Raw genomic sequence first — 25304 nt, 5'->3', positions numbered from 1 at the left:
CAGGCAGCTCTGGTGCAGGTCACTCAGTGGCATAGGCTTCTTGCAAGAAGCACAGTTTAAAACATGGAGACAGGGGCATGCCCCATTTCTGGCTCACTTACTAAACTATCAGCTATTTCTAAAACCAACACTTAAAACAAACTAACTCTATAGTAACTATATACAATAATAATACCACTGCTATGTTTGAAGAAGCTTGCAGGAGCAAGAGAATGTTCCATCAGTATCACACATTAAGGAACTGAGACAGAGGGGGGCTGGCAGTGCCCTATATACAGGCACATTCATATGCTGCTGCAGAGGGTACTAGAGCCAGCTCTAGCAGTACCACCGGGAGAAAAATTTCCGACACTGGTGCATGGCGCACACACATCCAATTGGGAATAGACACGAGCAAGCATTTGAAGAACCCAGTAACGCTGAAGTCCCATTTTGGGATTCACTAAGCCACTTCCCTCTATCTGGAAGTTGTTATATTATATACAGAACATGAGTGCTGCTTGAAACAAGTACTGGTCTGATATATTTCCATGTACGTTTAATACTTTGCTCAGTGAACGAACTATATAGTTGGATTAGTTTTGAGTCTTCATTTAGTTGCATTGAAGCTATTTAGCGTCAGCTACCCTTGCTGTTTAACAAAATGAAAACTGACTTGTTTTTAGACAATAGCTATATAAAACATCAGTATGTAAGACTTCTGATTATTTAAAGTTTCCAGTTACCATTGGCTTTCATGGATTTAACTACAGGACAGCATTTCATCAGTTAGAACATAATGGTAGTTCTCTTTTTAATCTTCCTCTGAATTGAGAAACTGATTACACTGAGTCCAGCATAGTTGGAAGTTTAATTTGCTCAAACATAGTTTTAAAGAAAAATCTTGATATGCAAGCACAATCTTACTATAGCAAAATAGTAGGGAGTCCCAAGCTTATGTTGACAACCCAGATAAAACTAACTCATTTGGAGAAGTAGTCCCAGAAGGACAGTAGTGTTAAAAAAAAAAAAAGTGTACCTTCTTAAACATTTTAAAAAAGAGAAACTAGCTGAGAACAGTTCCAAATTAGACAAGTTTTTGCATGGTGAAAATTATGAAAATGCAGCTCTACTATTTTTGAAGCACTATATTACTGTTACGTTCTAGACCAGTGTTTCTTAATTGTGGTTCCGCAGGCACACTGTTAGGGTTCCGCGAGAAAGTAACATCGCGCCACCCAGAGCAGCTGTTCTCCACGCCGCCGAAAAAGGGAAGATGTCCCGGATTTTTCAGCGGAGGGTATTGAGTATGAGTATAATTTCCCCGCGGAGCCTAAAGGGTTCCGTGGGGAAATTTAATTGAGAAACGCTGACCTAGTTGTTTGTATATAATTTGCTTATTTCGACATTTTTTTTGGCCCCATATGTAAAAATACTGTTAAGAGTTTGGGGGGTTCCGCAATTATTTATCCAGTTCAAAAGGGTTCCATGGCCAAATTTAATTGAGAAACACTGTTCTAGACACATGCAGCAACCATTAACGACTGATTGACACAACCATAACTGGTTGAGGCATCTTGACAGTGCTACAATACTATAACGACATACCATCTAGTTCTAGAAGTTAGTGTGCCTGTATAATGAAAATGTTTCAACAATATATTATGTTTGTCTAATATTCAAGTATTTACATAAGTTTCATACGGTTCATAAATGTTGCCTAATGAATTTCTACTATTTAAAAAGAAAGCCAAGATGAAGTCCAACTAAATACTGTTAGACTGACCACTTTTCATATTTACAAGTTTATTTCAATTTTTGCTGTACAAAGGCAGAAGTGCAATTCATTGTGTCAGTCTTCATCAGTGACTATCTAAACAGGATACAGATATATATATATAAAAAGCCACGTCTTTAACTCCATTGTACATGCCCTAGTTACACGCTGAACTGAATGCAAACAGCATCCACACAGTGAGAGGCATAACTTCAATTTTTCCATGATGTTTACTTGACTTATATTTCTTATGGGTAAGAACAGCCTTCTAATACTCCAGTTCTTGATTCTTACATTACATTTAATAATCCTGTTTAGTGACAGTGCAGCTTCAGAATTAAAAGTGCATTTCTTTATTATCTACATTCTTGCAGTTCCATGTTTTGTTCCAGATGTAATTTTAAAGAATCTTCAAAAAATGAAGTAATTTCTTGTCCACATTTACTATAATTCAAATTATTTAACTAAAAACAGTAAAGTAGGCCATTTCTCCCAAACACTACAGATTATATACAAGTGTAGAAACAAAGCTTCTAAAAATGGCTCAAACTGCCTTCTTTAAGACTCAAGCAATTGAAGATAATTGTCTGAAAGCACTCAACAACTGAATTATTGCCATTTTAAGTTTGAAAAACATTTGTGAGTATTACAAGTTGAGCATGTTCATAGTTCCAACTGGCTCTCTCAGGGAGTTCTGCAGTGCAGATATTCATGATCTGCACAGGACCTGGAGTTCTAATAGTTCTTCACCCTTCAAGTTGATTTAGAAGATCTCACTCTAGAAGGGAAGTGGAAAAAGATACCTTAGCTTTCATGGTTATGGTAGAACAAAATAAAAGTACTGCATCTATGTGTGATCTTACTGTGCTATACTTTGACCTAAGAAACTTTGCACATATGCCCTTTAAAAATTCAGGTGTAAGACTTCCAGGATACCAAATGACACTAAAAATGGTTCTATTGCCCCTCACCACCAAGATCACTCCTCTGATACTGAAAAAACAAAGTGGGTAGCAGGAGACACTAAAACAGTACTACTTACACCAGTGACAAAAGAAGATGTGGCCATATGAAAACGAATGTAAATCTTGATAAGCACAAAAACAAGGAAGTGGGAAAAAATAAACTAGAAAGATACAAGAAAGTGTTATTCTTTAAAGTTGATCCTACATTTGAACAGTTTATAGAGACAAGCAGTATTTACATAAGTACTGCTAAACATGAAGCATGACTATTTATGCAAGTAAAATAAAGTAAAATAATGAACTAAATCATGCTGTGCTTTGAATTCATGCTAGCTTGAACTGCTTACAGAGGTTTCCCAAATCTTACTGAGATAAGTGCTTGATATAGATTAGAATTTATTAATATGTCAAAGATTTCAAAAAGTTTTACAATTCAATATATTTAGTCTCATCACACCACTTACTGTACTCATTTTGCAAGATGGATAAATGGAAGTAGAGATTACATGACTTGCCCAACATCACACTAAATGAGCAGCAGGAGAGGGAATTAAACCCAGAAATCCTTATCGCTGGTCTTTTTGTTCTAATAGCACAAGTTGCTAAGTATTGCCATGGTTGAATGCACATGTGGCTGATTGCTACAAGATAATTTAAATTATTAATAGAGATATTCCCCTACTTCTTTTCCTTAGCAATCTAAGAAGAAATCCAAGATAAATTTATGTAGGAAGGTGCAAGACATGAGAATTTTGAGGGAGGTTAATGATTTTATGGAGCACTGCTGTGGCAAGTAAACAGGAACAGATCATCCACAGTTTTATACCCACACTAGTTACAGAAATCCTGGGTTCTTTTGCTTTTAAAAAATATTTTCACTCCCCCTGGAAGACAATTAACTTTCTATAACTATATACAACAAGCTACAAAGCTATGACCTTTTTACATTGACTTTTGGAAAGGGTTAAAAACTCATCCCTCTAGGATTAGCTCCACAAAACACAGGAGATACTTTAAGGAAAAAACAGTTGTGTCAGGATTATGTCAACAGAAAGACTGTTCTAAACTGACTAATCACATCACCATGTTGCTATTCCACAAGTGGCACAAAAAGAAAAATCTAAGTGTACAGTTGGGAAAAGGACAACCACTGCTTTTTAAGTAGCACTGCTGAAAATAAGTCCCCTTTACTACTCTCCCACCATCCCATCAAACTATATCCTGCTTTCAAACAGCAGTAACCTGCACATGTGACTGGTTACCAGCTTGCATCTCTACTAATGAAGAGAGACATATCAGCTCTCTCTTGAAGTGAGCTCCATTGAGTTAGTTGCCAAGTTTTCCAGTTTTGCAAACGGTGGAGGATTCTGTAGCAGGGCATTTGACATCTAATCACAGAACAGCAGGGTACCAGATTATGTTATACAACAGTGTTACACAAAGCAAAAATGTGTGTACGTAACAAGCAGAGCTGAGCAACTGATTTTTTCAGCTCACCCAGAGTTCTGTAAAAAAATTAGTTTGATTCAAAATGAATCTGATGCTAAAAAGTTTCAGCAAATCATTTTGGGATGAACAAAACAAATTTGACCCAAAATGCTTTGTTTCCAGTACTATAAAAGGGCTAGATTCACTAAACGTCAAGAAGAGGACAAGGAGACTTCCTTATAACTTTTAGCCCAGTAGTTAGGGGATTCACACCACCAGGCTATGTCATTCTCATTCACTCTCAATAAATACTCGAGGTCTTTTATACAAAGTGGAACAGCTTCAACAGGAGAGGTTGAGACACCTGCCTCAGAATACCCCATAGCTTGGTGGTTAGGGCATGATCCTGTGAGGTGGAAGGCCCAAGTTCAAAACTCTGCCCCAGATCAGGCAGTGGGGATAAATTAACCCAGATCCTCCACATCTTGGTGAGTGCACTATGCACTGGGATAAAAGTTATAAGGAGGATCTCTCCACTGGCTGTTTAATGAATGACAACTAAGCTCCCTTGTGACTCTGGTGGTTCTAGCCCAATACTTTTTTGGACTAAACTATTCAATTAATTTGTGTCAAATTTGCAAATAGTTTCAGGTCAACCAAAATCGTCTTTTTCTGCAAATAAACTATTCATCCAAAAATTTTGCCCAGTTCTAGTAACAAGGACTAACGCTGGTTTTGAAATATTTTTCATACGTTGAGAATTTAGCCTATTTTTTAAAATTACACACGTTTCAGAGATATTAGTAGACTTTATCAGAATGATACAATACATATTTTAAAGTATTTTAAGTCTTAGGTTGAGAAATGCCTTTCTTCCATTTAAATTTCTCACATACCTTAATCGAGAAGTACTGTTGATTTAGTTTCTGATGTCAGAACATCCATATCTTCAAAAGTTTTGGCACCTGGGTTATTTTGCTCCACCTCACACAAATATACATCAATGGGTCCCTTTGTGCTCTTTATACGTACTTCTATACAATCCTGTAAAACAGATTTAATATATACAAAATCATAAGAAACTTACAGATTAAGCCAAACTAATTTTTACTTCAAGTATTTTGCATATATTTTGAAACAAATGTAACATACAAGAACAGGTCTAGATATAAGAGGGACATTTTAACTTCAATAGTTTTTAATTAAACCATTTTAAAGATTCCTTAGTTCTTGATAAATTGGTAGGGTTACCTATAAAGCTGCCATATTGAATGACTTATATTAATTTAATTAAGCAATTTAACAATTCTGTGCTCTAGAAGGGGCTTTTTTTCCAGGAGGGTCCATCCAGTGTGAAGAACTACTTTTTTTTAGTTGGTCATTTTTAACAAACCACTTTGATAATTGACTGAATTTTATTACACTAGTATGAACAGAGGTAGCAAAGTGATGAGTTTAGAGTCAATGGGACAACTGACTAGCTCAAAACAATCAGGGCTGGCACAAATTTTACTGCTAGCACAAACAGTAAGGCAGAACAAATTACATAAATTGCTATATCAACACGCTGCAGTAGATAATATCAGCAATGTAATGGGCTTTCAAGAACCAAAAGGCAGAGGACACCAAGTCACCCGAAGATATCAAATAAATTGATTTGGATGTAAGCGTTATAGGGAAAACAAATTCCAGAATTATTTTTCCCCAAAAAGACAAGTGAATTGTAATAGAAAATATCAAGTATGCATGAAAATTTTACAATATACTGTACTGGCTTTCTAAACAATTACAGTCAGGCCTGATAGCACTGCTTAGTAAGGTTGCCTGACACTTTCCATTTTAAGTCCCTGCTTTAAGTTGCTTATACAACTGTGCCAAACCAACCATTTAGGCTGAAACATCCTATATTAGGCATATGCCTCAGGAGGAATTATTTTGGAAAATGTCATCCGAAGTAGTTTACAGCTGTTTCCAAGAATGAAAGTAGGAAAAAATGCATTGCCAGAAATTTTTAATATAGCAAAAGCAATCTGTTCTTTGAGAAGCTCTAGCTCCCTAATGTTAGGTAAGTTACTGAAACCAAGCTTGTCAGAAATGGTCACTAATTGTGTGTTCCTCTTTTTTGACTGCCTGACTTGAGACCCTAGGGTCTGATTTGCTTAAGAGCTGCACACTCACAGCTGCAACTGAAATCAATCGGAGCTGTTTTGAAAACAGCATTATATAGATCTTGATAAGTTCTCTGAAAAGTCAGGTCCTAAGAGTCTCAAATTGGGTAGTAGTGTATGCTTGTAGCCTTTATTTCTATGTCTCAGTTCTCCATCTGTAAAACAGGGATTTTAATAATACCTACTCATCTCACAGGCATATGCTGAAAATTTATTTGGGAAGCACTCAGACACTACAGTGATGAGCACCTTAAAAAAGCCCACAAAAATTAATAATTGTTTCCAGAACAAGGTTTAAATGAATACTATCTATCCTTTGCACTGATTGAGAAATAGATACTGTGGGAAAAATAGCATGTGATCATACAATTAAAAATCATAATGCTTATGCACAAAGGGACAAAATTCAGGCTGTACAAGGAACCTTAACGCTGACATTTCTTAATTGAATGCTTGATTTTGCAACTTGTAATCTTTTTTTAAACATATTACACACAAAACTATGTGTTATACTTTGCTTCTTTAATTTCCTTTATCCTATTCTGGCTTCAAATTCTCTTTTTATCCTTTCACCTTTAAAAACAGATGCATCTTGCATATAGTCTATTCAATTCAGAACTTGGAATACAGAATTTTAAGATGAAGTCAGTATGTGTACCATAGCAAACACACAAATGCCAAAGCCACAATATTTTTGCATTCAGTAGTAAAAATAAACTTTAAGTGTTTAAGACTATGGTGAACCAAGCTGTCTCATAAATTCATAGATTTTTAGGCCAAGAGAGACCATTATGATCATCTAGTCTGACTTCCTATATAATACACGACAGTAAGTGACAAGAATGAGATGAGAAGTACTTTTCACTAGCAACTAAAATAACTATCTCTTGACAAAACTCTAGAATGATCTCATTTGACTAGATTTTACAATCTATGCTTAGCAGTTTGTACTATGCCCTGTAAAGTACTGTATAAGCTTCTATATTCAATTCACTCTCAAACTCAAATACATTCTAACTCCAGAACAAGGTAGCTTGGGGCATCAGTGACAGATGTTCCCTCATCCCCAGCAAAAGTGAAGTGGTAAGATATGACATAGTGTTTTCGTAGTCTAGGTAATAAGAATCACCATCTTAAAAGCGAAAGCTCTGTCCCAACCCTCTTTACACCAAACATTATAGCTGTTAGCTTTATTTTATTAAATGTATTGGATAAGAATGCCAATATTATATAATGCCAATATTCATTTCTGTTGTGAAAAAGAACCAGGGTGGAAATCAACTGTTCTTGCAAACTATTTAATTCTAAAAATGCAGTTGCCTTAGAGTAATAAAAAGCAATACTTACTTCTTTAGGAGCTGGTATTTCTAATTTTGTTTCTTCTGGAGCTTTGATTGCAATAACAATCTGTTCTTGAAAGGCCTTAATGCTATGAATATCTTGATAAGTTACATAAGCTAGTGTATACATTAGTCAAGGATTCTGTAAGGCAATCTATTAATTGTTTTAAGAAGGTATGGCTGTTAATATGTGAAATTATTTTCTGATATCTTTCTAGGAATGGACAAGTTTCACAGGTCATTGTCTGAAAATGAATTCATTTAAGCACACAACTATTTTTTCTAGTTACCTTTCTGCCTAGATGCAAGCATAGAATGAGGAACCTTAAGTCATATTCCCATTTTTCAAGTTTGGTGTTTGACAAATGAAAAGTAGTTTTGTAATTGAGACATCAGTTAAAGTTTGCCTAGAAGATAGGGTTACTAAATATAAAAGTTCATAATTACTATAGTGACAGTGTTCCTTTAAGATCACTCCTTCAACTTTTAAGTTCTGCTGTTTATCCTACATAGGCATATACCTGCAACTTAAGCTTCCAATATTCCAAGTATTACTTGCCCTGTACTAAAGCATGGGGAAGCTTCCTTGCCATTCTAAATTTCAATTGCCAAATGTTTGGTGCAAGTAGTCAGTGTAACTGAGATGCAGCAGTTAAAAGGATATTTTGTATTTTCTTTGTCATCTGTTAATTCAAACAACTGGTGAGCACAGTCCTTAATTAATTCATCCAGAGCTTCTTCCATTGCTGATAAATCAGAAAGTTCATCTCTAAGCTTTTGCGGTTCTGGAGCCTTTCCAGCAACCTGATCTAGATCAGATCCTCTAAAAGAATGTGAAAGTTATCAAGAACATTATTTTAAGCTTTTATTTATAAATAAAATCTGTAATGCAATACAAAACACTTAAAATATTTCCTAATTTTAAAAAAGTATAGCTAAAATATTGAAAGCTTTTTGGTCATAAACTACTATTTTTGGTCTCTTGTAGTCAGTTAAAAAAAACTTCACAATTACTTCATTTCCTGATACTAGAAAGTTAACAGAAGTATTCTATTACATACTGTATTAATTATACAGTGCAATTTAAGAGAGCTGTACATCTTATTTATGAAAGTTACTGCAAAAGACTAATGAAGCTAAAACACATGTTCACAATTAGACCAAAGTTAGGTCAAACTACATTACACAAAGTATCTGTACTATTTTTGCAAATGTAAGTTAGAAATTTCAAAGCCAACTCACACCCACTGGATAAGATTCTTAGATCTTTTCTGGATTAGACGGATTCCATCCAGTACATTAGTGATGTCATATACTCTTCGTTTTCGTACCCCTAGAGTTGTTGCTACTTCATTTAAATCAAGAACACCATCGGGAGCAGTTTTCACAAGATCCATGAATTTTCGGGTCAAGTAAACCAGGGATGCATCAAAACGAGGCTTTGTGACTTTCAGGGTTTCTGTAAAGGTTTGACATTGTATTGTTTAGTATTAACCCATGCAGTTCTGGTTAAAGCCTTGTCATAATTTTCAAATATACGTTTATGAAAAGTGATATATTAGCACAGGAGGTTGAAGTTTTGTTCTATATCAGAACCAGTCGTAAAGAAAGCGGTCCATCCAATATGCCTTAATTTGTTTGCAGAGGTTGTATCTAGAAAGCTAAAGGATATCTCCATGCCTTTTAAATTCTTGACATTAGACTTCCAAAAAGGATATCAATTGTGGAACTGAACTCAAAGTAGTTCATCATTTTACTAACTGATTGGCTCCTAAAGAGCCATCACGATATCTTGTGTTTACAATAATCCTGTTGCCAATTACAAGCCTGTAACCTAGAGGTGAAAGACAGTGCCTGAATTGCAACTTCCTATGCCATCTGGACCCTCACTTATCAAACAACATAAAATTAAAAGTTGCTTATTATGTCTGCACATAGGATCCATTTAGCAAGTTCACAAAGTAAAAAGACCACCCAGCTTTCAAACAGCTGTAATTATATTGATATCAATTACCACAATTTACTTCCATTAAATTCAATCACTGGCTAATTTGCTCCTCTATTTCATTTAATCAAAACATCAGAAACAAAATATTTTTTAAAAACTCCAGCTGTCTTTTGATCCCTTTTAGAAAGAAGAGAATAATTTAGACATTAACCACAGAAAACTCCTATTGAATCAATAGGAAAGTGTCCTTTTTCTTCCCCTTTCTGCATGACAACTAAAAAAAGTGCTAATAACTTGTAGGTTTAAGTTGCCCATTTGGAAGAAGGCTTTTTTAATGCTTTCTCTTCCGGGTGATTTTTTTTGAGAGGAAGTGGAATTAATTTGGCAATTTTTGGCTTCTGACTGTACATAAGGTTGTTTAAACTAAGGTTATGTCTACACTGCAGATTATGGCCAGCACAGCTATGTCAATCAGGGATCACAGCTCTGACTGACACAGTTATGCCAGCAGAAGTCTGTAGCCTAGTTGCAGCCATATCAACAAAACTGCACTTTTACCAACATGCACAGCTTTGCCAGTATAGCCGTGTCCACACGAGGAGTGCTTTGCTGGTATAGTATATTAGTACTTTTATACCAGTAAACCACTTCTAGTGTACACCCAGCTTAAGTCAATTATTAAAATAATTTCTAATCTTTGGATAAAATTTGTAGAAACATTGTTTAAAAATAATTAAGTTATTAATCACAAATTTCTCCAAGCAGTACTTGATTTTACCCTTCAAATTTTGTTTAGACATGAAAGGTACAGAGCTTGAGGATATTGTATCTGCATCTATCTAAAGTTCTGAAGACTGAAACAAAGAACCTGCTCTGTATCCTTATACGTTGGCCAGTCATTTCTCTGCCTTTCTTAATCCCTGCAATTTAACCCAGATATGTTTTATTTGAATGTGAAATATCAGAGTACACATTCAGTTCAAATATTACATATTTTGAACTCTAGGGTATATAGCACCTTACAAGACAATGAGAACCAGGCAGCCAAGGAGTCCCAGTAGAAAGCTTGCCAAGCTCATCAGAATCATTTTAATAAACTAAATCTCCAATCCTGTAATTGGATCTAGGCAGGCAGACTCTCAATGAGTTCTGCAGGACTATTAATGCAGTCCTCCTGCACAGATCTGACTGCAAGATAAGGGCCTATGCGTATGTGGAGTCAAGACCTACCTCAGTCTATCTGTAAGACACTGAAGGTGCCCCACATCCCTAAAAGGCTCTCTCACAGGTCCTCACTATGGCCCAGAAGTTTCAAATTTTGTACACTACAGGGTGCACTCCATTCTGGGTTTTACGGCCCAAGAGCACCTGAAATTTGATTAAAAAGAAAACTATGGTCCAAATTCTCTATAGCCTACTGACTTCAATTGAGTTTCATGGCATGTAACTCACAGCAGAATTTGTGCCATATATTCCTTAATTTGTACTATTAAACTACCAATTTCTGTCCCGGATTCTGATATGACTATGCCTGTGCTTGGTGGTCTGTAGTTTTATTTGACTTAATAAATCTTAAGATTTTTTTTAATTCACATTTTTCAGTATTAATGAGACACTTGTGTCCTTAGTCTGCATGACTTCTTCACTATACTTTGTTTATTCTATTCCTCTACGATTGTTTAGCTTATATAATCAGAATGACAGCAACCCAATCACCTCATCAAATTAAACTAACTACATTTTTTTTAAAAGTACATCAGAAGCAGGAAGCCTGCCAAGCAATCAGTGGGGCCACTGGACAATCGAGGTGCTAAAGGAGCATTTAAGGAAAATAAGGCCATTGAGGAGCAGGTAAATCAATTCTTTGCATCAGTCTCCACTGAAGAGGATTTGAGGGAGATTCTCAAACCTGAGCCATTCTTTTTAGGTTACAAATCTGAGGAACTGTCCCAGACTGATGTGTCAACAGAGGTGATTCAGGAACAAATTGATAAATTAAACAGGACCAGATTGTATTCACCCAAGAGTTCCGAAGGAACTCAAATATGAAACTGCAGAACTACTAACTGTGGTATGTAACCAATCATTTACCAGATGACAGGAGGATAGCTAATGTGACACAATTTTTTAAAAAAGGCTCCAAAGGTGATCCTAGCAATTACAGGCTAGTAAGCATAACTTCAGTACCAGGCAAATTGGTTGAAACTATAGTAAAGAACAAAATTATGAGGCATATCGATGAACACGATTTGTTAGGGGAAGAGTCAACGTGGCTTTTGTAAAGGAAATCATGCCTCACCAATCTATTAGAATTCTTTGAGGTCAATAAACATGTGGACAAGGCTGACCAGTGGATATAGTGTACTTGGACTTTCATGAAGCCGTTGACAAGGTCCCCCACTAAAAGCTCTTAAGCAAAGTAAGCAGTCATGGGATAAGAGGAAAGGTCCTTTCCTGGATCAGTAACTGGTTAAACAATAGGAAACAAAGGGTAGGAATAAATTATCAGTTTTCACAACGTGAAGAGAGGTAAATAGTGATTTGTACTGGTGCTGTTCAACATATGTATAAATGATCTGGAGAAAAGGGGTAAACAATGAGGTGGCAAATTTGTAGATGATACAAAACTACTCAAGTTAAGTGCAAAGCAGACTGGAAAGAGTTACAAAGGGATCTCACGAAACTGGGTGAATGGGCAATAAAATGGCAGATGAAATTCAATAGTGATAAATGCAATGTAATGCACATTGGAAAACATAATCCCAACTAGACATACAAAATGTTGGGATCTAAATCAGATGTTCCTATTCAAGAGAGGGATCTTGGAGTCAGTGGATAGCTCTCTGAAAACATATGCTCAATGTGCAGCAGCAATCAAAAAAGCTAACAAAATGTAAGGAACCACTAGGAAAGGGATAGATAGTAAGACAGGAAATATCAAAGTCACTATATAAATCTGTGGTTTGTCCACACCTGGAATACTGACTGCTTGCAGTTCTGGTCACCCCATCAGAAAAAAGATAAGAGATGGAAAAGATACAAAAAAGAGCAACAAAAGTTATTAGGGATATGGAACAGCTTCCATAAAAAGAGATATTAAAAAGACTGGGACTTTTCAGCCAGGAAAAGAGATAACTAAGAGGGACATGATCGAGGTCTATAAAATAATGAATGGTGTAGAGAAAGTGAATAAGGAAGTGTTATTTACTCCTTCATATAACACAAGAGCCAGAGATCACCCAATGAAATTAATAAGCAGCAAGCAACACAAATACACAGTTAACCTGTGGAACTCATTGCCAGGGGATTTGTGAAGGCCAAAACTATAATGGGATTTAAAAAAGAATTAGATAAATTTATGGAGGATAGATCCATCAGTAGCTATTAGCTCTGGGTATTCCTCGCTTCTGACTGATAGAAGCTGGGAGTGGACAACAGGTGATGAATCACTCGAAGATTGCCTGTTCTGTTCATCCCCTCTGAAGCATCTGTTACTGGCCACGGTCAGAAGACAGGATACTGGGCTAAATGGACCACTGGTCTGAACCCATATGGCTGTTCTTATGAACTTAAACTTGCTAGATGATTCATTAATTAGGAGTTTGAATCATTTCATAGTAACAACCAGTGAAAAGCTGCCTCTAAACAGACTCAAAATCCACTCAATCTTATGTTTACCTAGCTTAACTCTGAATACTGTTTTGAAACACGCAAAGGTTAAATCCATGTATTCACTAATGAGATTTCTGCTACAGAGAATAAGCAATATATGGAATAGAGTTTTAAAAATAAAGCATTCGTCTTAATTTCAGACTGAACCCCGTCTATCCGATCCTCCCTTAACCAGCTCTCTGCATTTACTGAACAACCAGGACTCCAGGGCCAAAAGCAGGCCATCTCTCCTGTGGCTGCTAAATGGCGCTGCAGCATTACATTTTCCCATTCTTCGGTTTATCTGGAGTTTTGATTATCTGATCTGGCCTTGATCCCAATTAGACTGGATAAATGGGGTTCTACTGCATATAGCAGTGGTTCCCAACTTGTGGCCCGCAGGTTCTTTCAAAGTGGCCCTTGCTCCCCTCCCATTGGCTGTGGAAGGAAGCCGCTGCCTAAGAACCCAGACGGAGCGTTTTGCCACGGGGTACAAGCCCGGTTCAGGCTCCTTGCAGCAGCCAAGGAAACTGGAGATCAGCACTCCCCTCCCCCCAACTGTAACAGGGACCATGGTCCAAGTGCTCTACCTGGGTTCCTAGGTGCTGCAGAAGGAAGCCACTGCCTAGGGACCCAGGTGGAACACACAGGGCTATAGGACGCATGCGGTTTCCCTGCTGCAGCCAGGGGAACGGGAGATCAGCGAGAAGACGGCCTCCTCACTGAACTCCTTCCGTCTGGCTGCAGTGGGAGGGATTGGGAGCTGCTGGCGGAGACTGGTGGCCCTTCAGGTTGTAAAAATGATATCTGTGGCCCTAGAGCAGTGTTTCTCAATTACATTTGGCCACGGAACCCTTTTGAACTCGATAAATAATTGCGGAACCCCCCAAACTCTTAACAGTATTTTTACATATGGGGCCAAAAAAAATGTTGAAATAAGCAAATTATATAGAAACAACTAGGTCAGCGTTTCTCAATTAAATTTCCCCGCGGAACCCTTTAGGCTCCACGGGGAAATTACACTCACACTCCATACCCTCCGCCGAAAAATCCGGGACATCTTCCCTTTTTCGGCGGTGCAGAGAGCAGCTGCTCTCGGCAGCGCGATCTCACTTTCTCGCGGAACCCTAACAGTATTCCCACAAAACCCCAGGGTTCCGCGGAACCCCAATTGAGAAACACTGCCCTAGAGCCAAAAAGGTTGGGAACCACTGGTATATAGTATTTGGTCATCCCTTTCCTTCCTTTTCTACCCAGTCTTATGTGCCTGTAGCCCCATTTCTCTGCCTTGTTCCAGCATGTCTTCCATAAAGCCAATTAACCATACTTATACCCTATCACTATAAGGAGATGGAAAGTGAAAAACAAAATTGTCAGATGTACTGATTATTACTGTTTGCCGCATGCCAGCGCCCCGTTTGACACAGAGTACAAATAAAGAGGCAAGTATGTATAAAGTGCCTGGCATTCTTTGGGTATATGTAAATACATGAAGTAATTTAGGCTATGTCTACATTAGCACTTTTGTTGATAAAACTTTTGTCTGTCAGGAATGAAAAAACCCCCACCCTTGACCGACACAAGTTTCACCAACAAAAGGGCTGCGGGGACTTCGCTATGTTGGCAGGAGACACTCTCCTGCCGACAGAGCCACCACTGCTCGAGCCACCACTGCTCGTTGGGTGTGGTTTAATTATGCTGATGAGAGAGCTCTTTCCCATCAGCATACAGCAGCTACATGGGGGACCTTACAGCAGCATAGCTGCAGCCCTACAGCTAAGCTGCTGTCAGGTCTGTAGTGTAGACACAGCCCTAATGATGAGAGCAGCAGTTTAATCAAACTTCTTCTCTAACCTCATAAGCCTTGATAAAAAGAAAAATCTCTAAATTTGGAGTTGAAGAACTTACTTCTCACTGTCACAAATTGTACATCATCTTCCATATTAAGGTTGATCTTTGGTGGCTAAAAATCAAAACAGAAAAAGGAGAATACAAGACATTAAATACACATATACATATGGCAAATAGGAAGCTTTCCATTTCTGCAGAATAGACGCTTTAATTGAATAAGTTGTTTTAAGCCTTCAAATAGTCGTCATAGCTTTGCATAACTATAGCCAAGGGAAAATTTACCAGTCTTGCTAGATTTCATTGCTGGGATTGAAAACTCTGTAGACAACAGTGAAACTGACAACTGGACTAGTTTTCACTGGGCTGTGGCTCAAATCTTTCTCCACCAGTAGCAAATGAAACCATTTACGCCAAGTAGGATTTATTCAAAGGCTTATGGGAGGGCTGAGTAGTGCAGACAGCCCCAACCCCCAAAAAACAACTCTCTCAACTGCAGAAATCAGGAAAGATAAAGGACTGGTGATCCACGCAGGTATTTGCTATGCAACATTCAGGTGCGAGAGAGAAAATGTTCTTGCACAGCTTGGCAAGGGGTTCACTCATCATATAGACATTGCATAGAAAGTATTGAAGGGTGACTTGATTATCTCTCCCTTCATGTCTTGAAGGCCCATTATACAGATATTATTTAGAATACAGGTTGATATCATTACAATGCAAATAGTTTGACTTAAACCTTTAGGCTAGCAGACTATGCTAGTAGCACGATTTGTATTAACATTGAATGTTTTCTGACAGTGGAACTGCAACAAGGATCCTGGAATTGCTCACTCTTTTTCTTGCTACTTCTGTTTACCTAATGCCACAAAACAAGGTGATTGGATCACTATTTCCCCGGGGAAACAGCTGAAGTTTCCAGCTGCCAAACACATGAAAAATTCAGAGAAGAATGCTCTCAAGTCAAGCTTAGCCCACACGTTTTAGGATTTCTAAAAATAAGCTTATAAAAAACCCAGATGCAGGTTTTTATTTCAGAATGAGCGGTTGTTGGGTTGGGTTTTTGTTTTGTTTTTTAAATCCCACTCGCAGGTAACCCACTACATCAGCAGCGCGGGAGAAAGAACCTGAGCGCCCGCAAACCCCGAGAGAAGCGCACAGCCGTCAGCAGCGGGCAGGCTGTCACCTCCGACCCGTTTAGATCACTGGAGCTGAACTCCTAAGAAAAGCGTCTTTTCGGGAACTCTGATTTTTAACGCAGCCCACGCCGCATCCTTGCCCAGGGGCCCAGGGACGCGCGCGCGGGGGGGAGTTTCTTTTATGGCGCACGGGGAAAGCCTGACGACGCCCGCAACACAGGTGCCCCCCTCGCTCTCTGCGCTGCTCCGACAGGGGCCGGGGCGCATGGGCAGGGCGGGGGTTTAAAGCCCTTCGGGGGAGGGGCGGGGTTTCCCGGTGCGGAGCCACCAGCCGCTTCCCGCCCTCACTCACCCGCAGCGTGTCCGGGTGTAGCGGCCGCAGGCTTTTCCCCTTGGCGGGGGTGGCCATGTTAGCTCATCTCGGCTCGGCCCGGCCTCCCCGCCCGGGGCATTGCGCGGCGTCAGGTCTCTGCCAGTCCCAGTCCCCGCCCGGCCGCTTACAGGCCGCCGCCCCGCAGCGGCGAGTCCAGGTCCGGCCAAGGGGCCGCCTCCCGCCACACCCCTGGGAGGAGCGGGTAGGGGCCACGGCCGCGCCGCGCGTCTCCCGACTCCCCTCACGGGCGGCGGGGCGGGAGAAGCGAAGGCGACTCTCGGCGGCGTGAGGCTCGCTACTGGCCCGGCCCCTCGCGCGCGTCGCGGCGTCACTCAGCCCACGGCGCGGCCGCCGCTTCCCTTAGTCCTGCCCCGAGTCCGCCCGCCAAACGCCCAGCCTCGCCCTTGTCGCCCTGCTGCCGCCGGTTTCCCTCCTCTTACCCACAAGGCTCCGCTCCCGTCGTACCGGCCGCAGGGTGCCCCTGCTCCGCCCCTTCGCTGCACAAACCCCGCCCTGGGCAGCTCGGGCCTTGTCTCGCCTGCTAGGCCTGCGGCGCAGGCGCTCTCCTCAGGCGGGGGCGACGTTACCCCTCCTTTCCCTGGACCGCCAGGGCGGATGCCCTGGAGTTTCAGTCCTTCTCCTTTGAAGGGTGAGAGGAGGCAATGGATGGAAAAGCCCCGAGTAACCCGAATCCACAGTCCTCCCTTCCCCTGCTCCTTCCAGCCCACGGGGGAGCCATGCAGCTCGCCTCCAGTGGGGGGTAGCAGACTGAAAGAGGAGGAGGGGTTCTCATAGCCCCAGGAGCTGTGCTCTGTCCCAGCTGCTCCCATCTCGCTGGACCTCTGGGCCTGGAGAAACCCTTATTCCCTAGCGTTCTGCAGTTCTCTCTGTCTGCCACAGCCTTAGCTAGGGAACACCAAAAGATAGTCTTCTTGCTGTACACCAAAACCTCAGTCCCTTCCTCCTTTAAATACTTCCATAAACATGCTTGCACACTCCAGCTGTAATGCAACTGACCCTCTCCAACTGGGAAGGTAGATGGCTGGGGTACCCTGAATATTGGGGCAGTACAGGTAGGGGCCCAATAGAAGGGCTTTACATGGTTTTTTATAGAGCTCATAGTGTTTTTTATAGGGGACAGCACTGGATGATTGACTGGCAGGCAGACATTCATAAATTTATAGGTTGTAAGACAAGAAAGGAACATTGTGATAATTTAGTCTGACCTCCTGCATGACACAGGACTTTGCTGGGTTAATTCTTATCTGAACCAGATCATGTATTTTAGAAAAACATCCAGTCTTGATTTTAAAATTTCCAGTGATGGAAAACCAACAACCACCCTTGGAAAATTGTTCCAATGGTTATTTATGGTTAATTACCCTCGCTGTTTAAAATGTATGCCTTATTTCTACTCTGAATTTGTCTAGCTTCAACTTCTAGTCATTGGATCCTGTTGTATCTTTGTCTGATGAGCCCTCTTATCAAATATCTGTTCCCCATGCAGATACTTATAGACTGCAATTGTCACCCCTTAGCCTTCTTTTTGTTAAGATAAAGAGATTGAGCTCCTTAAGTCTATTATTATAAGGCATGACTTCCAATTCTTAATAGTTCTTGTTGTTATTCTCTGAACCTCTCCAATTTTTCAACATCCTTCTAGAATTGTGGACACCAGAACAGGACACAGGATTGCACCAGTAGCGGTCACACAAAAACCAAATACAGAGGTAATATAACTTCCCTACTCCTACTTAAGATTTCCCAGTTTATACACCCAAGCATAGCATTAGCCCTTTTAGCCACAGCATCACAAAAGGAGCTCATGTTCAGCTGATTATCCACAAAGTCTTTTTCAGAATCACCAGGATAGTGTCCTCCGTCCTGTGAGTATGGCCTACATTCATTGTTCCTAGACATATGACTTTACATTTGGCATTATTAAAATGCATTTTGTTTGCTTGTACCTGGCTTGCTAAGTGATCCTGATCACTGTCGCTGTATCAATGACCTGTCCTCTCTTCATTATTTATCACTCCCACAGTCTTTGGATCATCTGCAGACTTTGTCAACAAAGAGTTTGTTTTCTTCCAGGTCATTGATAAAAACATTAAATTTCATAGGGCCAAGTACTGACCCCCGTGAAGCCCCCACTAAAAACACAGCCTCTCAGTAATGATTCCCTGTTAACAGACTTTGACTTTAGCAAAGCTTTTGATACTGTCTCACACAGTATTCTTATCAGCAAGTTAAAGAAGTATGGGTTGGATGAATGGACTATAAAATGGATAGAGAACTGGCTAGAGCATAGGGCTCAACGAGTAGTGATCAATGGCTCCATGTCTAGCTGGCAACCGGTCACAAGCGGAGTTCCCCAGGGGTCGGTCCTGGGGCCGGTTTTGTTCAACATCTTTATTAATGATCTGGAGGATGGGGTAGATTGCACCCTCAGCAAGTTTGCGGACGACACTAAGCTAGGGGGAGTGGTAGATACCCTGGAGGGTAGGGATAGGATACAGAGTGACCTAAACAAACTGGAGGATTGGGCCAAAAGAAATCTAATGAGGTTCAACAAGGACAAGTGCAGAGTCCTCCACTTAGGAAGGAAGAATCCCATGCACAGCTATAGACTGGGGACCGACGAGCTGGGCAGCAGCTCTGCAGAAAAGGACCTGGGGGTAACGGTGGATAAAAAGCTGGATATGAGTCAGCAGTGTGCCCTGGTTGCCAAGAAGGCTAATAGCATATTGGGCTGCATTAGGAGGGGCATTGCCAGCAGGTCACGGGAAGTGATTATTCCCCTCTATTTGGCATTGGTGAGGCCGCATTTAGAATATTGTGTCCAGTTTTGGGCCCCCCACTACAAAAAGGACGTGGACAAGTTAGAGAGAGTGCAGCGGAGGGCAACCAAAATGATTAGGGGCTGGAGCACAGGACTTATGAGGAGAGGCTGAGGGAACTGGGCTTGTTTAGTCTGCAAAAGAGAAGAGTGAGGGGGATTTGATAGCAGCCTTTAACTACCTGAAAGGGGGTTCCAGGGAGGATGGGGCTAGGCTGTTCTCGGTGGTGGCAGATGACAGAACAAGGAGCAACGGTCTCAAGTTGCAGGGCGGGAGGTCTAAGTTGGACATTAGGAAAAAGTTTTTTACTAGGAGGTTGGTGAAGCACTGGAATGGGTTACCTAGGGAGGTGGTGGAATCTCCATCCTTAGAGGTTTTTAAGCTGAGGCTTGACAAAGCCCTGGTTGGGATGATATAGCTGAGGTTAGTCCTGCTTTGAGCAGGGGATTGGATTAGATGACCTCCTGAGGTCCCTTCCAACTCTAATATTCTATGATTCTATGATTCTATGATACATTTTGAGACCTACCAGTTAGCCATTTTTCCATTCAGTGTGTGCCAGGTGTGCAATCCATTCAATGTTTGCCAGGTTGATATTGTATCATTCTAGTTTCTTAATCAAAATGTCATGTGATACCAAGTCAAATTCCTTACAGAAGTCAAAATATATTTATGATGGGGAATACGAGGCATTTGGTGTCTCCTGCTGGAGGCCCTGCTGGCTTAGCACATCCTACCTGAAGAAGGTGTCATTTTGGGGAAAAAAAAGAGCAGTGACTTTAGTCTTCCAAGACCTACCTAGAAAGCTACCCAGGATCAGCTGCTGGCAGAACCAAGAAGAACTGATCTTCCATAAGCTAGAAAGGCTGGAAGCAGGCAGAAGCCAATCAGGCTCAAGCAGGCAAGATAAAAAGGGCTGGCTGCTTCTGCCAGGGTCAGGTCTGGGTGAAGCTGAGAAAAGGGAGGAATCATTTCCCTTGTCTTATTCCAGCAACCTGGCTGGTCAGGGGTCTAACTCTGACACACCTTTTTGGTTGGACTAGCAAAGGAACGTTAGGGAATTTAAAGCTGAGGTGATCATCTTGAGTTAAATGTTAATTTATTGATGAAAAATTAAGGTGAGTTTACTTAATGAAATGTTCCTTTGATTTAGATGAGTGTGTGACAATATTACATCTACTTTGGTACCTTTGTCAACAAAATTTGTAATCCCATCAGAAAAATGTATTGAGTTAGTTTGACAGGATCTGTTTTCCATAAGCCCTTGTTTATTGGCATTAATTATATTACCTTTCTTTAATTAATCAAGTTCCATATCAGTCATTCCATTATTTTGCCTGTGATCCAGAGCAGGCTGACAGACCTATAATTACCTGGTGCCTCATTTACCCTTTTTAAATATTGGCACAACATTAGTTTTCTTCCAATCTTCTGGATCTTCCCCAGTATTTCAAGACTTATCAAAAACATTTACAGACTAGAGAGTTCCTCAGGCAATTCTTTCAAAACTCTTGGATGCAAGTTATCCGGACCTGCTGATTTAAAAATGTCTAACTATAGTAGCTGCAGTTTAACATCCTCCTGAGTTACTATTGGAATAGAAGGCTTATCACATAATGATGATGAAACAACTCCATAATCTAACTTTTTCACAAATACAGAACAGAAATATTCATTTAACACTTCTTTCTTTTCTGCATTATTATTGATAGTTTTACCATCTCCACCTAGTAATAGACCAGTGCCTATTTTTTTTCGGACTCTTTGTGTTCTGAATATACTTTAAAAAACCTCTTTCTTATTTTCCTTAATTCTACTGTCCATAGATTTCTCCTTCAGCTGTAGAGACACAAGGTGGGTGAGGTAATATCTTTTACTGGACCAAATATTGTTGGTGAGAGAGACAGGGTTTTTAGCTACACAGAGCTCTTCAGGTATGAGAAAGGTACTGAGAGTGTCTCAGCTAAATACAAGATTGAAAAGATAGTTTAGCATAAGTAGTTAGCACATGTTCTAAGGTTCTAAGTGTTTCTCAACCTTTTAAGTAGCAAATATCCCCCTAACTTCTGAAAATTTTAATAAGTACCCCAACACTCAGTTTTCCACTCTGAAAAATACAATCTTTTCCCCCTTTACCGCTAGATGACTATATTTCTTGTAAAGCAGGAGAGTTCTGAGTTCTGCAATGCTGTGTGGCTGTGGCAGATCACAAAACCTCCTGCTGTTTTTCCCCTCCTTCCTCCTCCCCTTCCTCCATATAGGAGCAAATGTCAACAGCAGCCAATCACTATGGCTTGATGGCAGAGTCATGTGGTATTCTCTTCACACAAGTGGGAACTTATGAGGTATGAGCAGGCACTAGCGGCCCACCAGAGTGGATAGCAGCGCTCCCCATGGCTGTCCCTAGGGCGGTGCGGGCCTGGGGCAAATCACACTGTGTGGGCCCCTCTTAAGATTTTTATACTAGTAAAATCTGGGGCTGTCATAGTTGTCAATTGACAAGTAAGCCTGCGGGTAGAGCCCAGCTCCAGGACAGGGCAAGCCGCTGGGCTCTCCGCGTGGCTTTCTGGGCACCGGGCTTTGAGCCGGGGAGGGGAGCTGCCACCTGGGCAAGTTGAGGGCGACTGCCACCTGCTCTGAGCTGGGGCAGAGAAGGCTTCTGTGCAGGCTGGGACCCGGGGATGTGGGCAGGCAGCAGGCAGCTGCTGCCCGTCTTCAAGTCAGGGTGTGGGAGGCTGTCTCTCGGCTCAGAGCTGGGGCATGGGTGGCAGCCACCCGGCTGTGAGCCCAATTCACAGGGTGCAGGAGACTGCCGCTGAGCTCCCACCTGGGAGCTGGGACCAGGCGGGACGTGGGCGGCTGCTTCCCGGCTTCCCAAAAAGCCAGTGGCTACTGCCCAGCATCCCAAGAAGTCAGCGGCTACCGCCTAGTTTCCCAGGACCGAGATGGCTGCCATCTACCTCCCAGCTAGGAGGTGGGACTGGGCAGGAAGCTAGCGACTGCCACCCACCTCCCCCAGAAGCCGGTGGCTGCCGCCTGCCCCCCTTCACTGCGTTTTTTGCCGTGTTACCCCCTGCTTGTGTCTCGCGTACCCCTGGGGGTACGCGTACAACAGGTTGAAAAACTATGTTCTAAGGGACCATTCAAGGTGAAGTGGGCGGTGACCCATTAACACCTCTGTGGTCATAGGACAAAAAGGGGGGTTCATGAGATACAGATTGTTGTAATAAGCCATAAATCCAGTGTCTTTATTAAGACCATGATTATTGATGTCTAGCAAAGTTATTTTAAGCTCCCAGGTTTGTCTTTTGAAAGTGTTGGGCAGATTTGTATTCACCCTCAGGTGATAGGGTATTTTTGTCTTTTATCATTTTCCTGTGTGAGTTCATTCAAGAATGTAGTGATTGTCTGGTTTTACCCACATATATAGCAGTTACTGGAGAATGTAGTGCACTTGATGAGGTACACCTAGGGTGACCAGATAGCAAGAATGAAAAACTGGGACGGGGTGGGGGTAGTAGGCACATATATAAGACAAAACCCCAAATATTGGGACAGTCCCAATAAAATTGGGACATCTGGTCATCTGAGATACACATATGTTGTGACAGGCATGTGTAGGACCCATGGATCTTGAAAGATGCATTGGGGGGGTTGATCATTGTAGCAGTGGAGATATGTCTGCAGGTTTTGCACCTGTTGTTCTGGCAGGATCTGGTGCCACTTTGAGTTGGTGTGTCCTGGTCTGTGGGGAGCTTGCTTTTGATGATGAGGTTGGAGAGCTTGTGGGGTTGTTTGAAAGCCAGAAGAGGGGGTTCTCCTTGAGAAGTAGACTGTTGAATATTCATTATGTGAAGATTGGCATATGCACTAGCTGTCTCAACCTATGCAGAATATGTTGCATTAGCATTTGAATGTGTAAGATCATCTCTGTGCTGTGTAATCATAAGGGTCAAATTATAGTGTCCATTTGGCCCTTCTGTCTGTAGGTTCATACTGCACAGCTGTCTTTAAACTGAGAGGCTTAGAGAGAGTTTTTTTGATAGGGCAGCCGATCAGGTACTGATTGAAATGTCTGAATGAGCAAACAAAAGGCCTGCCTTGATTCATATTCAGATAGATATCTGTGAAACCATGTAAGAGTGAGAAACATTTTTTAATGAAAGCTTAGACTTTGGAGAAATTGATGGGACTATCAGAGAAGTGCTGATATGGCATTTCACATACCTGATTCTAGTGCTTAATCATATTTAATAAAGATAGTAAGTAAATTTCTTCCCTTCCTACCTCTTTCATTTTTATTCCTTGTTAATGGCAAATATAAATCTGCCCTATTTACAGTTGTGAAGTTATATATGCAAAAACATTGTACAGCTTCTAAAACTACACCCAAAACGTTGTTAATACTATATCAGCCATTTATCTTTATGCGAATGGTTTGCTTATATGATTTGATTCCTTGGCTCTCCACCAGGGGGCAATAATTTCATTTCAAAGGTACAGTATGACCTGTTAGAATAACTGTATTTTTAAAGCAGTAATTTCATCAAAGTTCTTTAAAGGAAATATGTCAAAATTAAAATAATATATTGTACCAAAAAATCCCTTACTTGTGTAACTAATGTGCTTTTAGATTATCCAAACAAATCTTACATTTTACTATGTTCTGTGTGTGCTGTTGGATTAGCTTTTGTATAATAATGTTTTCACTGTTGGTTCTACTGCAATAGCACAATGCTGCAATACTTAGGTTGCATGCATTACAGGAGAATGTTTACATTTTAAAATGGCTGGATTAACGTTTTTAAAGGACTGTATTAAAAGCTGTTACATTGACGTTGTGTTCTACTGTTTTAGAGTCTTATTAACATTTATTAGCCTGCATGTCTAATCCTAAATTTTGGGTTTAACTCACCTGATGGTTTTCCTTTAAATGCTATTATTTATTTATTGTACTTATTTGCATTCCAGTAGTTCCAAGAGAACACAATCAATATCAAAGACCCGTTGTTTTAGGAATGATACGAAAATAAGACATTTTGTAGCTAATACTGTCTTCTAGTTTATGGCCTTGATCCTGCAACTGGACCTTTTCAGATGGACACTTGTGCGGTTGTGTGTGCCATTGAGCTCACTGAGTGGGCTTGGGCCAGTGCAAAGTTATGCCTGCAAGGACCTGAAAGCAGACTCTGAGCCAATAAAGGTATAGAAGACAGCATTAGCTACAAAATATCTCATAGGAGTTAAAAAATATTCTTTTCCCATGGTATGTGCCTAGTCCTGTGAGGTTTTGAGCCTCCCTCAACTTCCACTGAAGGTTTTCAGCACCTCAGTTTAGGCCCAAACACATTATCTATTTAGAAATGTAATACCATTGTGCAATTTTTTCACATATAACCAGTAATGAATTTGTGCCTCTATTCTGGTAATAACACTGCTTGTATGGCTGTTATGCTCTTTTGAAGGTCACATAATCACTGGAGAAATCTGATACTGCGTAGTCACACTGTTCAAGAAACTATGTGCTTTCTATGCCCTTGGTTTTATTCTTGTTAAATTATTTATCAGCTGAGTTTTAGGACAAGTCATAGTACTAAGAGGGCTCTCTATTTGGAGGAGATTCTGGTAAATTATCTGTAGATTTGAATGATACTTTTAATACAGTTACTCACCAGTTTCTTTTTCAAGCAGTAAAATTTTTTTATATTATTTAGTACAATATTACCACGTCCGAGTATTACTTTTTTGATCAAATAAATTGACCAAATACTGCAGCCCATAAGGCCTTTACTCAGACAAATCTCCTGATGATGTCACTGGGACTAGTGCTTAAGTGAGGAGTGCAGGA

The 25304-nt window shown here is 40.6% G+C and overlaps 1 protein-coding gene across 3 annotated transcripts; it reads right to left on the bottom strand.

Annotated features, from left to right (window-relative positions):
* Positions 1–1765: 1765 nt before the first annotated feature.
* On the bottom strand, positions 1766–17136 carry E2F6 (E2F transcription factor 6). 3 transcript variants are annotated; one of them, XM_067544760.1, is made up of 7 exons: positions 17057–17136; positions 15165–15219; positions 8906–9116; positions 8322–8480; positions 7665–7779; positions 5046–5193; positions 1766–2534 (listed from the first exon to the last, which is right to left on the bottom strand). In XM_067544760.1, exons 2-6 carry the CDS (start codon positions 15196–15198, stop codon positions 5047–5049), a joined length of 666 nt encoding a protein of 221 aa, XP_067400861.1. In that variant the 5' UTR covers positions 15199–15219; positions 17057–17136; the 3' UTR covers positions 1766–2534; position 5046. The 3 variants fall into 3 exon arrangements, with proteins under 3 accessions (XP_067400861.1, XP_067400860.1, XP_067400862.1); XM_067544759.1 differs by having other exon boundaries at positions 8900–9116; positions 17057–17130; XM_067544761.1 differs by lacking the exon at positions 17057–17136 and adding an exon at positions 16596–17041 and having other exon boundaries at positions 8900–9116.
* Between the last annotated feature and the right edge of the window lie 8168 nt (positions 17137–25304).

Source organism: Emydura macquarii, unplaced genomic scaffold (genome assembly GCF_026122565.2).
Source record: "Emydura macquarii macquarii isolate MOO-44397 ecotype Brisbane River unplaced genomic scaffold, CSIRO-AGI_Emac_v2 contig_1027, whole genome shotgun sequence".
Classification (NCBI taxonomy): Eukaryota; Metazoa; Chordata; order Testudines; family Chelidae; genus Emydura; species Emydura macquarii.
Note: the sequence above shows the minus strand (reverse complement) of the source record. Positions and strands in the feature narration are given on the sequence as shown.